The 12,205-nt window shown below is 34.3% G+C and overlaps 1 protein-coding gene across 2 annotated transcripts in view; it reads right to left on the bottom strand.

The window, feature by feature from the left end:
• The window catches only part of ahr2 (aryl hydrocarbon receptor 2), a 107,655-nt gene that overhangs the window by 11,152 nt on the left and 84,298 nt on the right, over window positions 1-12,205 (bottom strand). For both annotated transcript variants that reach the window (XR_007939132.1, XM_051942290.1), the window contains exons 3-9: window positions 8,028-8,215; window positions 7,857-7,946; window positions 5,013-5,127; window positions 3,655-3,794; window positions 1,680-1,882; window positions 1,502-1,611; window positions 25-166 (exon numbers count right to left, since the gene is read on the bottom strand). Coding sequence is in view for 1 of the 2 variants with exons in the window: in XM_051942290.1 (XP_051798250.1) it covers window positions 25-166; window positions 1,502-1,611; window positions 1,680-1,882; window positions 3,655-3,794; window positions 5,013-5,127; window positions 7,857-7,946; window positions 8,028-8,215 (988 nt within the window). In the remaining variant the exon portion in view is untranslated. The remainder of the gene's footprint in view (window positions 1-24; window positions 167-1,501; window positions 1,612-1,679; window positions 1,883-3,654; window positions 3,795-5,012; window positions 5,128-7,856; window positions 7,947-8,027; window positions 8,216-12,205) is intronic.

Genomic DNA, 12,205 nt, shown 5'->3' with positions numbered 1-12,205 from the left:
AAACTGTGATGAAATGAGACGTACGTCAGAGCTCTCTGTCGGGCCACGATGAAGTCCGGCTTCCCTGCTTTGAAGACCACCCTGGCGTTGGAGTGGACCCAGATCCACGAGCGGTTTTTGGTCAGCAGCCTGAAGGCGGTGAATCCGGTTTCTCCAGTTTTCATCACTGGATGTGACGCAAAGAATCACATTAATTCTGCATGTTTCTCAGCAGACAGAAGTGTTGTAGTTCTAGATTTTACTTCAGAAAAATAACTGATGTGAGCAGTTGAAGTTTTAATCAGCTGCAGCTAATGAATGCTAATTAACCTGGAGAGTTCAGGAATCAGTCTGGAGCTCAATAAGCTTAAGTCAACAAGTCTTTCTCAGAAACTTTATTTACACTTCTCATAATTATTTTTTCTCATGATCTCTGAACATTTTCATACTTTTATTCTTAGTTTTAATGAAATTGTATCACAGTTTTTGTGTCATTTTGAAAAATACTCTGAATACTTTTTCAAGTTTTATGGTGCTAATTTATCAGTATTTTCTGATATATTTTGGTATTTTTAATATTTTTGTGACTATTTTTTTGATATTCTTTATATTTTTCAAAGAATTCTTATAGATTTTACTTTATATTAGAATGAATTAAAATAAAAGGTATTTTTGTAGAATTTATCATATTTCTTCTGCCATTTTTTATATGGATTTTTATCATATATTTTAGCATTTTTCTTAATATTTTTGTGACAGTACTTTTTGTGAATAGTTTTTAGGGATTTGGGGGATTTTTTCATACATTTATATATATTTAAATGAACTCCTTGAATTAATTAATTTTTTCACAGCATTTTATCATTATTTTTACAGCATTTTTAAAAAAATATGTATTATTGGCACATTTTATGTATTTTTTTCAAGTTTTTTTGGTTCTATTTTAACAGTATTTTGGCATTTTATTAATATTTCTGTAACAGTATTTTTCTTAATATTTTTCAGGGATTTGGATGATTTTCTTAAATATATTTTTTATTTAAATATATAAAAAATACATCTTTTGGACATTTTTCAACCGATTTTGAAATTAATACATATATTTTTAGCACTGCCACTTTTGGTTAATAATATAAAATGCATCTTTTGGACATTATATTATTTTCAGAAGTATAATTTAAAATCGATTTTGAAATATTTTTTAAATTGGTTTCTTGCATTTCATAATTTTTCTGCCATTTTTTAAAAACATTATGAATATTTTTATCAATTTTTTGGTGCTATTTTATCAATATTTTGCTATTTTTTTCATAATATTCTTAATATATTCATGGATTTGTAGGATTTTTAAAAAAAAATATAAATCTATAAACAAACCTTTTGGACATTATATTATTTTTTCAGAACTATTGGTTTAAATTTTATCAATATTTTTCAAACCTATTGTGGATTTCTATTTTTTGTACATGTTATCATATTTTTTTGGTGATTAATTAAAACACTTTCAGGGCGTGTGGCTTACTTCTGATGTGGTTGTCGGCGCAGTACATCATGTCGGCGGCGTGGATGAAGTTGTATCCTGAACCCTTCATGCAGATCTCCATTTCATTGTAGCCCAGAACCACCTTCCCTCTGTGGACACAAACACACTTTAATGCTTCCCTCACTAGAATTCCATCTGCAGCTGGTAGACGTCCTACCTGCTGTCGATGCCCAGCGGAGAGAAGTCCAGCTTGTGTTTGGTCTGGAAGAGGAGCGTCTTGGTGCGGATCTCCAGGATGGACGGCGGCTGCAGCGGCGTGGCGGTGGAGAACAGAGCGAGCTGCGGGGGAATCAGCGTCCCGTCGTCTGAGACCCGGTTCTGGCCGTGGAGGAGCCTCAGGCGGCCGCGGAAGTTCAGCCCCTGAAGACGAACAAAGTCAGAATTTAAACTCCCAACGCCTCCGTCTGAAGGCTGCAGCTTTATCAATATTTTTCAAACCTATTTTGGAATTTATTTTTATTTATATTTATAATTTTTCTGCCATTTTTGATAGTATTCTGAATATTTTTGGCCGTTGTTGTGGTGTTATTTTATCCATATTTTGGTATTTCTTTTAACACTTTTGTTATGTTTGTAATTTTTTGTTATGTTTGTAATTTTTTCAGTGATTTGGACAATTTTTATATGTATATATTTATTATTTATCTATCGATATATTTTATATATATATATATATATATATATATATATATATATATACGTGGACATTATATTATTTTTCAGAACGACAGCCTGAAGCTTCATCAATATTTTTCAAACCATTTCACATTTTGGATTTTATTTTTTGCATGTTATAATAATTTCTTTTGCCATTTTTTGATAATATTATGAATATTTTGGCAGTTTTTTTGTCCTATTTTAATAATATTTTGGTATTTTTCTGAATATTATTTTAATATTCCTAACATTTTTCAGGGATTTGGACTATTTTAATTTTTTAAAATATAAATATAGATTAAAAACAGAACTGTAGGCTTAAGTTTTATCAATACTTTTCAAATATATTTAGGATTTTTTTTGTTTTTTGCATTTAAAATTTTTTGACCATTAAGATTAATTTTTTGGTTCTATTTTATCAATATTTTGCTATTTTTCTTAATATTCTTAATATTTTTCAAGGATTTGTAGGATTTTTAAAAAATTTATATATGAAAACAAATATATCTTTCAGACATTACATTTATTTTTCAGAAGTATAAATTATTATAATATTTTTTAAAACCTACGTTGGAATTATACTTTTTGTGACAATTTATCATAGTTTTTCTGCTACTTTTGATATTATTATGAATATCTTTGGTGCATTTTAGCAATATTTTTCTGACATATTTTAATTTTTTTCTTAATACCTTTGTGACAGTATTTTTCTTAATATTCTTAATATTTTTCAATGATTTGGGGAATTTTTTAATTTTCTAATTTGTTTTTGGATTTTTAAATCTATATTTTCAGACATTTTATTGATGTTTTCAAACATCTTCTGGACATTTAAAGAAGTTGAGGATGGACGCATAAACTCAGAATTTAAACTCTAAATCACAGACTGAAGGCTGAAGTTTTAACTAAATTTTTCCAACCTATTTTTTTTGTTTTGCATTTTTGCGAATAGTTTTTGACATTTTTTGATAATAATATCAATATTTTTTATATTTCTTTTTCCAGTTTTTTAGTGCTATTTTGCTATTTTTTAAATATTCTTTATATTTTTCAGGGATTTGTATGATTTTTTAAAATTTAAATATGTTAAATATATCTTTTGGACATTCTATTATTTTTCAGAAGTTTTATCAATATTTTTTTAAACCTACTTTGAAATATTTTTGCAGCAATTTATCAGAATTTTTATGCCATTCTTGGACAATGATTATTTTTGGTACATTTTACACATTTTTGCAAAGTTTTATGGTGATATTTGTGGGATTTTTTCATTTTCGAATGCTTTTTATAATTTAAACATATAAAAGCTGCCATATCTTGGTTTTTATATTTCTATTAATATTTTTGGATATTTAATTCAATAATTCAGATATTTTACTGATGTTTCCAGACATCTTTCGGACGTTAAAGGGGATGAACAGACTTTAAACTCTCTCCGTCTCCTCCTGTGCTGTTTTCTGGCGTGTTCGTGTTACCAAGAAGCCGGAGGAGTTGTCGAGGAGGCAGCGGAAACGGCAGCAGAAGTTTCTCTCCAGGAAGGACGAGTTTTCTGGAGGGATGGCCTGCGGGTCGTAGTTGATCAGGTTGGTGGTGATCTCAGTGCTGCTCTGGTCACCTGCAGACACGAGGAGTTAACAGCTCTTAGGAACAGTTAATACTCTGTACAGAAGTCGAGAACAAGCGTGGTTCCATCGGGCTGCACCGGTGGAGCACAAACATCACAACATCTGCAGTAAATGTTATCTCTGTTGTACTTTCGGTGCACTTTTTCAACAGGCAGCAGCACCTGAACACTCTTAACCAGAAAAATGTCGCTGAAAATGAGACAAAAGGTTTCAAAATGACTACAAATAGTTTCAAAATGAGTGAAACAAAAAGAAAGCGACAGAGTCGCAAAACAGCTACAAATACATGCAAAATGACAAAGAACTGCACACAGAGAAGCAAAAGAGTTGCAAAACTGCTAGAAATCGACTAAATATGACTAAAAAGAGATGTAAAATGACTAAAAAGAGATGTAAAATGACTAAAAAGAGATGTAAAATAACTAAAAAGCGATGTAAAATAACTGAAGAGATGCAAAATGACTAAAAACAGATGTAAAATGAATACAAAGAGATATAAAAAACTAAAAAGGGATGCAAAATAACTGAAAAAAAGACGCAAAATGACTAAAAAGAGATGCAAAAAAACAAAAAAGAGATGCAAAATAACAATAAAGAGATGCAAAATGACTAAAAAGATGTAAGATGAACACAAAGAGATGCAAAATAACTAAAAAGAGATGTAACTGACTAAATAGAGATGTAAAATGACTACAAAGCGATATAAAAAACCAAAAAGAGATGCAAAATAACTGAAAAAAGATGCAAAATGACTAAAAAGAGATGCAAAATAATAAAAGAGATGCAAACTGACAACAAAAAGATTTTAAATGGCTAAAAAGAGATACAAAATGATTAAAAAGAGATACAAAGTGACTGAAAAGTGATACACAATGACTGAAAGGAGATGCAAATAACTAAAAAGAAATAGAAAAGGCTAAAAAGAGATGCAAAGTGACTAAAAAGAGATTAAAATAACTAAAAAATGACAAAAAAAGATGTAGAATGATTTTAGAAAGATGCAAAATGACTACAGAGATGCAAAATGCTTAAAAAGAGACATAAAAGAACAATAAAAATCATATGCAATGAGCAAATAAGTGCAAAACAGTGGAACAAAAATGTTGAAATCAAGCAAAGGAGATAGAAAACAACTCCAAAAAGATGTGAAATGACAGAAATGCAGACAAAAACACCGCATAGAGGTGAGTATTTTATAGAAATCTTACTGGGGTTGGAGCTGCTGTCCTGACTGGGGTTGAGGGAGAAGTGAAGCTGTCGTCTGAACAGAGCTCGGTCGTCAGTGTGGATCAGCTCAAAGACGCTCTGATGGATGACGTCCGACTGGAAAAACACAAAAAACTCCATCACTTCTATGTTTTATATGAGTATTAGCTGCAAAAAATGGTGTTTATGGACAAAAACAACAATAAAGTGCAGCGTTGTGAAGACGTTCTGGAGCTAATTCTGAATTTAAAGGTGCATGTAGTGGATTTAAGGACTTTAAATGCCATCATTTATCTCTCAACAGCATTTTAATACAGAGCGGAATAAAACATACAAGTGAAAAGCAGATCTGATGGCTGAATGTATCATAAAAAAGTGATTTATGCTGTGGTAAATGGACCTTTTATGTCCAAACAAGCAGAAATGACAGTAATTAGAGGCTGCAAAGGGCTTATTAATATCCACCGCTGCTCCAAACCTCTGACTTTGCTGTTCTCCAGTCAGCACAAACACAAACGCTGATCTTAGAGGCTCGTGAAGGTTTTTCCTCTTCAGAAACTAAACTCTGGATATTATTAGCAACCGTTGGGCTGCAGCTATCTGATAAAGAAAGTCTGTGAGGTCAGCAGGTGTTTCAAAGTTATTAATTAATAAAAAAGTCCTCAGAATGTTTATTATTGTCACAGTGCATTGAAACATGAAAAGTCCTACAATCCTACACTTTTATAAAGACAAATAAATAAAATGTTTTATTACGACTGTTTGTGGCAACTGAATGCAAAAGAATGATGTTGGCATCCTGGTTTTTTTATTCTCAGTAGTTTTGTGACAGTATATATTTCATATTTTTAATTTTTTTATTAAATACAATATTCAGGGATTTGGGGGATTTAAAATATAAAGCATTATATTTGAAAAGTTTGTTACATTGGTTTTTAGATATATGTTTATATTTTCATTTTTTAAAAATTTTAGTATTTTTCTGAGATTTTGATGTGTTTTTTTTCAAGCATGTTTTGGTTATACACCATGTGGAATATCTTATTTTATAACAATGTATATAAGAACAGTTTTCTATCTTATAACAATGTATATAAGAGTTATCTTGTACTTGCACCTTTTGTGACTTTTGCACCCCTCTGTTTGTTCCTAAGAGCCCTGTAACGGTAAATTTCTCCTTTGTGAGATCAATAAAGTCTATCTTATCTTATCTTAATGTGTGTGCATGTGTATATATATATATATGCATATACATACAAATGACTAAAAAAAAAACAACAAAAATACACAAAAACAACCAAAACGGATGCCAAACAACTAAAAAGAGGTGTAAAATGAGAAAAAAGAAATCTAAAATAACTAAAAACGTCTGAAAAACCACTATACAGAGATGTAAAATGACCATAAAGACACAAAATTACTACAAGAACATGTAACATTTCCAAAAAGACATGCAAAATGACTCCATAGAGATTTAGAGTGGCTAAAAATACACAAATTAAGGAAAGGAGATGTAGAACAACTGCAAAAAATGAGCGAATTTAAACTGGACCTGTTGACCAATCAGAGCAGACCTAATAAATCACAGCATTTCAGACACTATGAACAATAGTAATGTGCTTTTTGAACATTAAAGCAGGTGAACGTGTTCCAGTGAGCCTCATAAATAACAATCAAGCTGTTTTTCTGAGTCGTTTTCTATCCAGAGGGGAACTTTCAGCTCCTTAAATGTAAAAAAAAATGAAGCGGTGAATAAATGTTGGGATCAGTGTAACTCCTGATCTATAAATACATTTATTCTGCTCATAGACTGTATATAAAGATGGACGTAGCATCTGGCTCCAAAAATGAAGCCAACCTGGAAGTGTCAAAAACTTGCAATATCCCGGCGTCCACTAGGGTTGGCTCCAAAAAGCTTTTGCTCCATAGACCACAATTAATTTTTGGAGAAAATAAAATTTGATAGAATGATGTTCTGCAGCTCAGGATTTTTTTCCCGTTAGTTTTCATGGTCAAAATGAGAGATCAGGTGGCCGATCTCAAAATAAATCAATACTGAATTTTAAATAAATCGTTAAAGTTGGTGGAGCCAGGGGGCGTGGCTATACTTGATTGACAGTCTTGTCTATCAAGTAAGAGAGTCCTCAGCCAATCCTGCCCCTAGTTGCTCTCTGGTCCAGTCTGTTTGATGACGCTTTTTACGTCACTGGCTCCAAAAAATCCAAAACGGCGACCAGGAAGTAGCAAAATCCGGGCTTCATTTTCTCGGCGTTGAAACCAACGGGTGACGTCACGATTAGTTCACGCCTGATTCTGCTCAGAAATCGTGGATTTACGGGGTTTTAGGAGCCACTGTGGACTCAGAAACTGAACACTTCCTGTGGGAGGCTGGTCACCACGTGCACTCTCACATGCATGCCGCAGACCACTTCAGCCCCGGTTCAAACGGATGTGTTTACAAGTCAAGAGTTCACAGCAGACAGAGCAGCTCAGTTCTCATGAAAACACACAAAACACACACACAGAGAGAGACACAAACACACACACACACAGAGACACAAACACACACACACACAGGCATATACAGACACACACAGAGACAAACAGAGACACATAAAAAGCTCAAAACATCAATTTTAACATGAATAAAGTTTTAAAATCTAACAGTATTTTTAGATTTTTACCAGATTTCTACAGATGAAATGACTGATGGACTGTTTGCAGATGTTTTTCTGTATTTTATCGCCTTTATTTGTCAGCTTTGAATGTAAAACCAACCACTATTCAGATTGTCATTGACACCGGTTATTCTGCCGGTACTGATTATTAATCAGCTCTGTCTGTACCTGGTGGAAGCCCAGGAACTCCTGGACGGTCGGAGACGTGTAGAAGACGTAACCTTCAGCCGTCACCACCAACACGAAGCCGTTGAGCGCCTGAGAAGGAGAGGAAACGTCACGCACAGCACCTGGAGGCTTTTCATTTTATTTGACAGATTTTAACGTCTGAGGCGTCACCTGGAGCAGCAGGTCTCCCTCAGAGAAGCTGACTCCATCGATGGACGTCACCACGGCGGCCTGCGGCTGGACAGAGGAGGAGGAAGAGGAGGAGGATGGAGGCACAGCGGCATTCTGGGAGTTTCCTCCGAACATCAGGCTTCGCTCGCTGGTCCAGCTGGAGCTGCTCTGACTCGCCTTCAGGATGGCTGCAGGTCAAAGACAAGAAAAAACATCAGATTCCTTTTCCGTTTTTAGCTTCTGTCTCATTTTTCTATCAATATAAAATCCTGAAAAGAGAAAAACCATGAAGGAGAGAGAACTCAGAATTGTCTTCTGTTCAAAATGACAGTTACAAAGACACAAAAAGACAAAAAAAAAGCACAAAAGGATGCGAAAATAACACCAATATTGCATATAAAGATGCATAAATTACCCAAAAAAAGCCATAAGATGACACTACAGGAAGACTCAGAAATGACACAAAAATATCTAAAAATGACAGAAGCGTGCTTAAATAAAACAAAAAGAACACAAAAATGATGGAGAGCTGTTAAAAGGATATGAAAAAGACAAAAAGGAATAAAGTCACACAAAAGCAGGGTAAAATAACACAAAAATGACACAGAAACACATAGAGAGGTGTTAAAATGACACAAAAATGACACAAAACGGCACAAACGGATTTTTAAATACCAGAAAAATGACACAAAAAGACAAAAATGACATGGAGAAGTGTAAAAATGACATGAAAAAGATACAAAAAGGCATAAAGTGACACAAAAGGATGCGAAAATAACACAAATATTGCACAAAAGACACAAAACTTACAAATAAAGCGACAAAATGACACACAAGGATGCTTAAATACCAGAAAAATGACATGAAAAGATTCAGAAATGACAAAAAAATACATAAAAATGACACAAGCATGCTTAAATAACACAAAAAGACACAAAAAATGACAGAGAGGTGTTAAAATGACATGAAAATGACACAAAGAGGTGCTTAAATGACACAAAAATCACACCAAATGATGCTTAAACAACAGTCATGTTTAAAGAAATCATGCCTTTAAAAACCTGAGGTTCAGAGTGAAGACAGAAAAATAAACGACAGATTAGAGACTAATGCCTCCACTTTTGGCCCAGATTGAGACTTGCGGTTTGCATTTTTGTGCAGAAGAAGAAACCGAGAGGAACTAAAACCCTCCACGACATGAGAAGAAGAAATATCTGTGTGGCAACGTGATATAAAAGGTGCCGCTTCTGGAAAACATCTGACTAAACATGAAGTGTGAAGTGAGAAAAAAGAGCAGAAAGAGGAAGAGAACATCTCTGACGATCAGGGTGGAGCTGCCCCACGCTTCCTGTCGTCTTACAACAGCTCTTCATCCTCTTCCTCTTCCTCCTCGGCCTCTTATCACCGAGAGAGCAGCACAGAAACACGACAGAAAATAACCGGGTGGCCTTAAAATATCCTCTCAGGGAGGATGCAGGTGGGCTTCAGTGGAGGAAAACAGTCTGAGATGACAATGGATGGAGGAGAACGGAGGATTCAGACACAACAGCCAACATTCTGATCATCAGAGGAGCAATTTCCAGCAGAAATATCCAAAATCTGGCAGTTACGGTAAAAAATTCAGCCTTCAAATGCACAAAAACACCCACGGAGAGCGATTTTTTTTAAATAAACGCCCGTAAAAAGATGTAAAATGACCCAAAAGAGACAAAATGTCCAAAATGTGGCACAAAACAGACGTAAGACAACCAAAATGAGACACAAAACGACCTCAAATAGACACAAAATGGTTAATAAGACATGTAAAAAGACCAAAATGAGGCACGAAATGACCGAAATTAAATGCAAATAACCACAAAGGGATGTAAAACTATCAAAAATGACACAAAATGACCATAATGTGATGCAAAATGACCAAAATTACGTGCACATGATGACAACTGAATTCAAAACTACAGAGATGACGCACAATATAACCATCATGAAGGGAAAAAATGACCCTAAGAAGAGGAAAAATGAGCAGAGACAGATAAAATGTCCCAAATGTGGCACAAAACAGATGCAAAAAGACCAAAATGTGCCACAAAATTAGCACAAGTAAAAGTACATAACCATACAGGGATGCAAAACTATCGAAATGACACACAAAATGACCGTATTATCATGGAAAATGAGCAGAAATAGACACGCTATTTCAAATGTGGCACAAAACAGATGGAAAATATCCAAAATGGGACACAAAATGGCCTCAGATAGACACAAAATGACTAATAAGAGATGCAAAAAGAGCAGAATGTGGCACAAAATGACCACAGAGAGCTTTAGAATCACCTCAGAGAGATAGAAGAGAACCAACATGTGACCCAAACTGACTAAACTTACATGTATATGACCACTAAGGAAGGCAAAACTACACACATGACACACAAAATGAACACCATGGAATAAAAAATGACCATCCTTATATGCAAAACAACCAAAATGTGATGCAAAAATGAGCAGAATGTCTCAAATAAGGCACAAAACGGATGCAAAATGTCCAAAATGAGACACAAAATGACCTCAACAGACACAAAATGGCTAAAAAGAGATTTAAAAAGAGCAGAATGGTTTGTTTTCTTTCTTGTGATCGATGGTAAAGTTAAAATCTTTGGGTTCTGGACGACAAAAGATCCTAAAGTTAATAAAATAACACTGAGTTGCTGCCCTGCGTGTCAGAACTCCGGGCCAAACGAGGATAACAGGCAGAGCCACAGAATCTCCCGCTGGCCTCGGCGTTTCCCCTGGCAACCCAGAACAGCCGGGAGGCGGCCAGTTTGGAGGACGAGGCTCATGTGAAGTGGTCCATCGATCCGGTTTTTAAGAGCTGCAGGGGCATTTTGCTCCAAAACGAAAGGAAAAACGCAGCGGATTCTCCAGTGAAACGATCATAAAAACATTTAGAGACACTGGATAATAACTCTACATTATGAAAATGCTTTTTAAGGAAACAAATGTTCGATTAGAGAGATTATATACGATAAGAAATGTCTGACAAATCATTAAAAGCACAAAATGTTGCCAAGAGTTGAAGTTTTTTACACATTAAGTGCATTATATGGTGATTTTTTAATCAATGACAGATGTTTGTTTTGTTGAAATGACACAAAGAGACAAAAACAGCACAGGAGGATGATAAATAACATAAAAATGACCAAAAAGGGCACAAAATGACACAAAATGGTGCTTAAATAACACAACAATGGCAGAAAAATGACCAAAAAAGGCACAAAAAGCTCACAAAAATGACATGCAGAGATGTTAAAATGACACAAAAATTACAATAAAGGCACAAAAATAGCACAAAAGAATGCTTACATAACACAAAAAAGGCACAAAAGACGCTTAAATAATTCCACAAATTCCAAATTCCTTTCAGGCACTCTATATGGGCTATGTGAGCACATGTATTACCTGTCCAGTTACTGTTGTGTAAAGCAGTGGTTCTCAACCCTGTTCCTCAGGACCCCATGTCCTGCATGTTTTAGATGCTTCCCTGCTCCAACACACCTGATTCAAATGATCAGCTCGTTATCAAGCCTCTGCAGAAGCCTGATAACGAGCTGATCATTTCAGTCAGGTGTGTTGGAGCAGGGAAGCATCTAAAACATGCAGGACATGGGGTCCTGAGGAACAGGGTTGAGAACCACTGGTGTAAATGATACCTGCATTGAAATCATGTTGTCTGAAAGTCACTGCCTGAAATAAACTATTAACTAACTAACTAACTAACAAGAAAACACAAAAATTACATGGAGATGTCTTTATATGACACAAAAAGGCACATAAACAACAAAAAAACACAAAATAACACAAAAAGAAACTAGAATAACATAAAAATTGCACAAAAAGACAGTAAAATAGAAAAAAAAAGGCACAAAATGACAAAAGGATGCTTCAATAACAAAAATGGCACAAAAATAAAAAAATGACAAAAAAGACACAAAATGACAAAATAAGATGCTTAACACAAAAATGACAAACACACACACACAAATTACAAACAAGACACAAAATGACAAAAGAGGATGGTAAAATAACACAAAAATGGCAGAAAAATACGCAAAAATGACAAAAAAATGCACAAAATGACAAAAAAAATTTCACAAAATGACAAAAAAATGACAGAGAGGTTGTTA

This window comes from Acanthochromis polyacanthus, chromosome 22, assembly GCF_021347895.1.
Source record: "Acanthochromis polyacanthus isolate Apoly-LR-REF ecotype Palm Island chromosome 22, KAUST_Apoly_ChrSc, whole genome shotgun sequence".
NCBI classification, from domain to species: domain Eukaryota; kingdom Metazoa; phylum Chordata; class Actinopteri; family Pomacentridae; genus Acanthochromis; species Acanthochromis polyacanthus.
The sequence above is the reverse complement of the archived record's forward strand: the minus strand, read 5'-3'. Positions and strand labels throughout refer to the sequence as shown.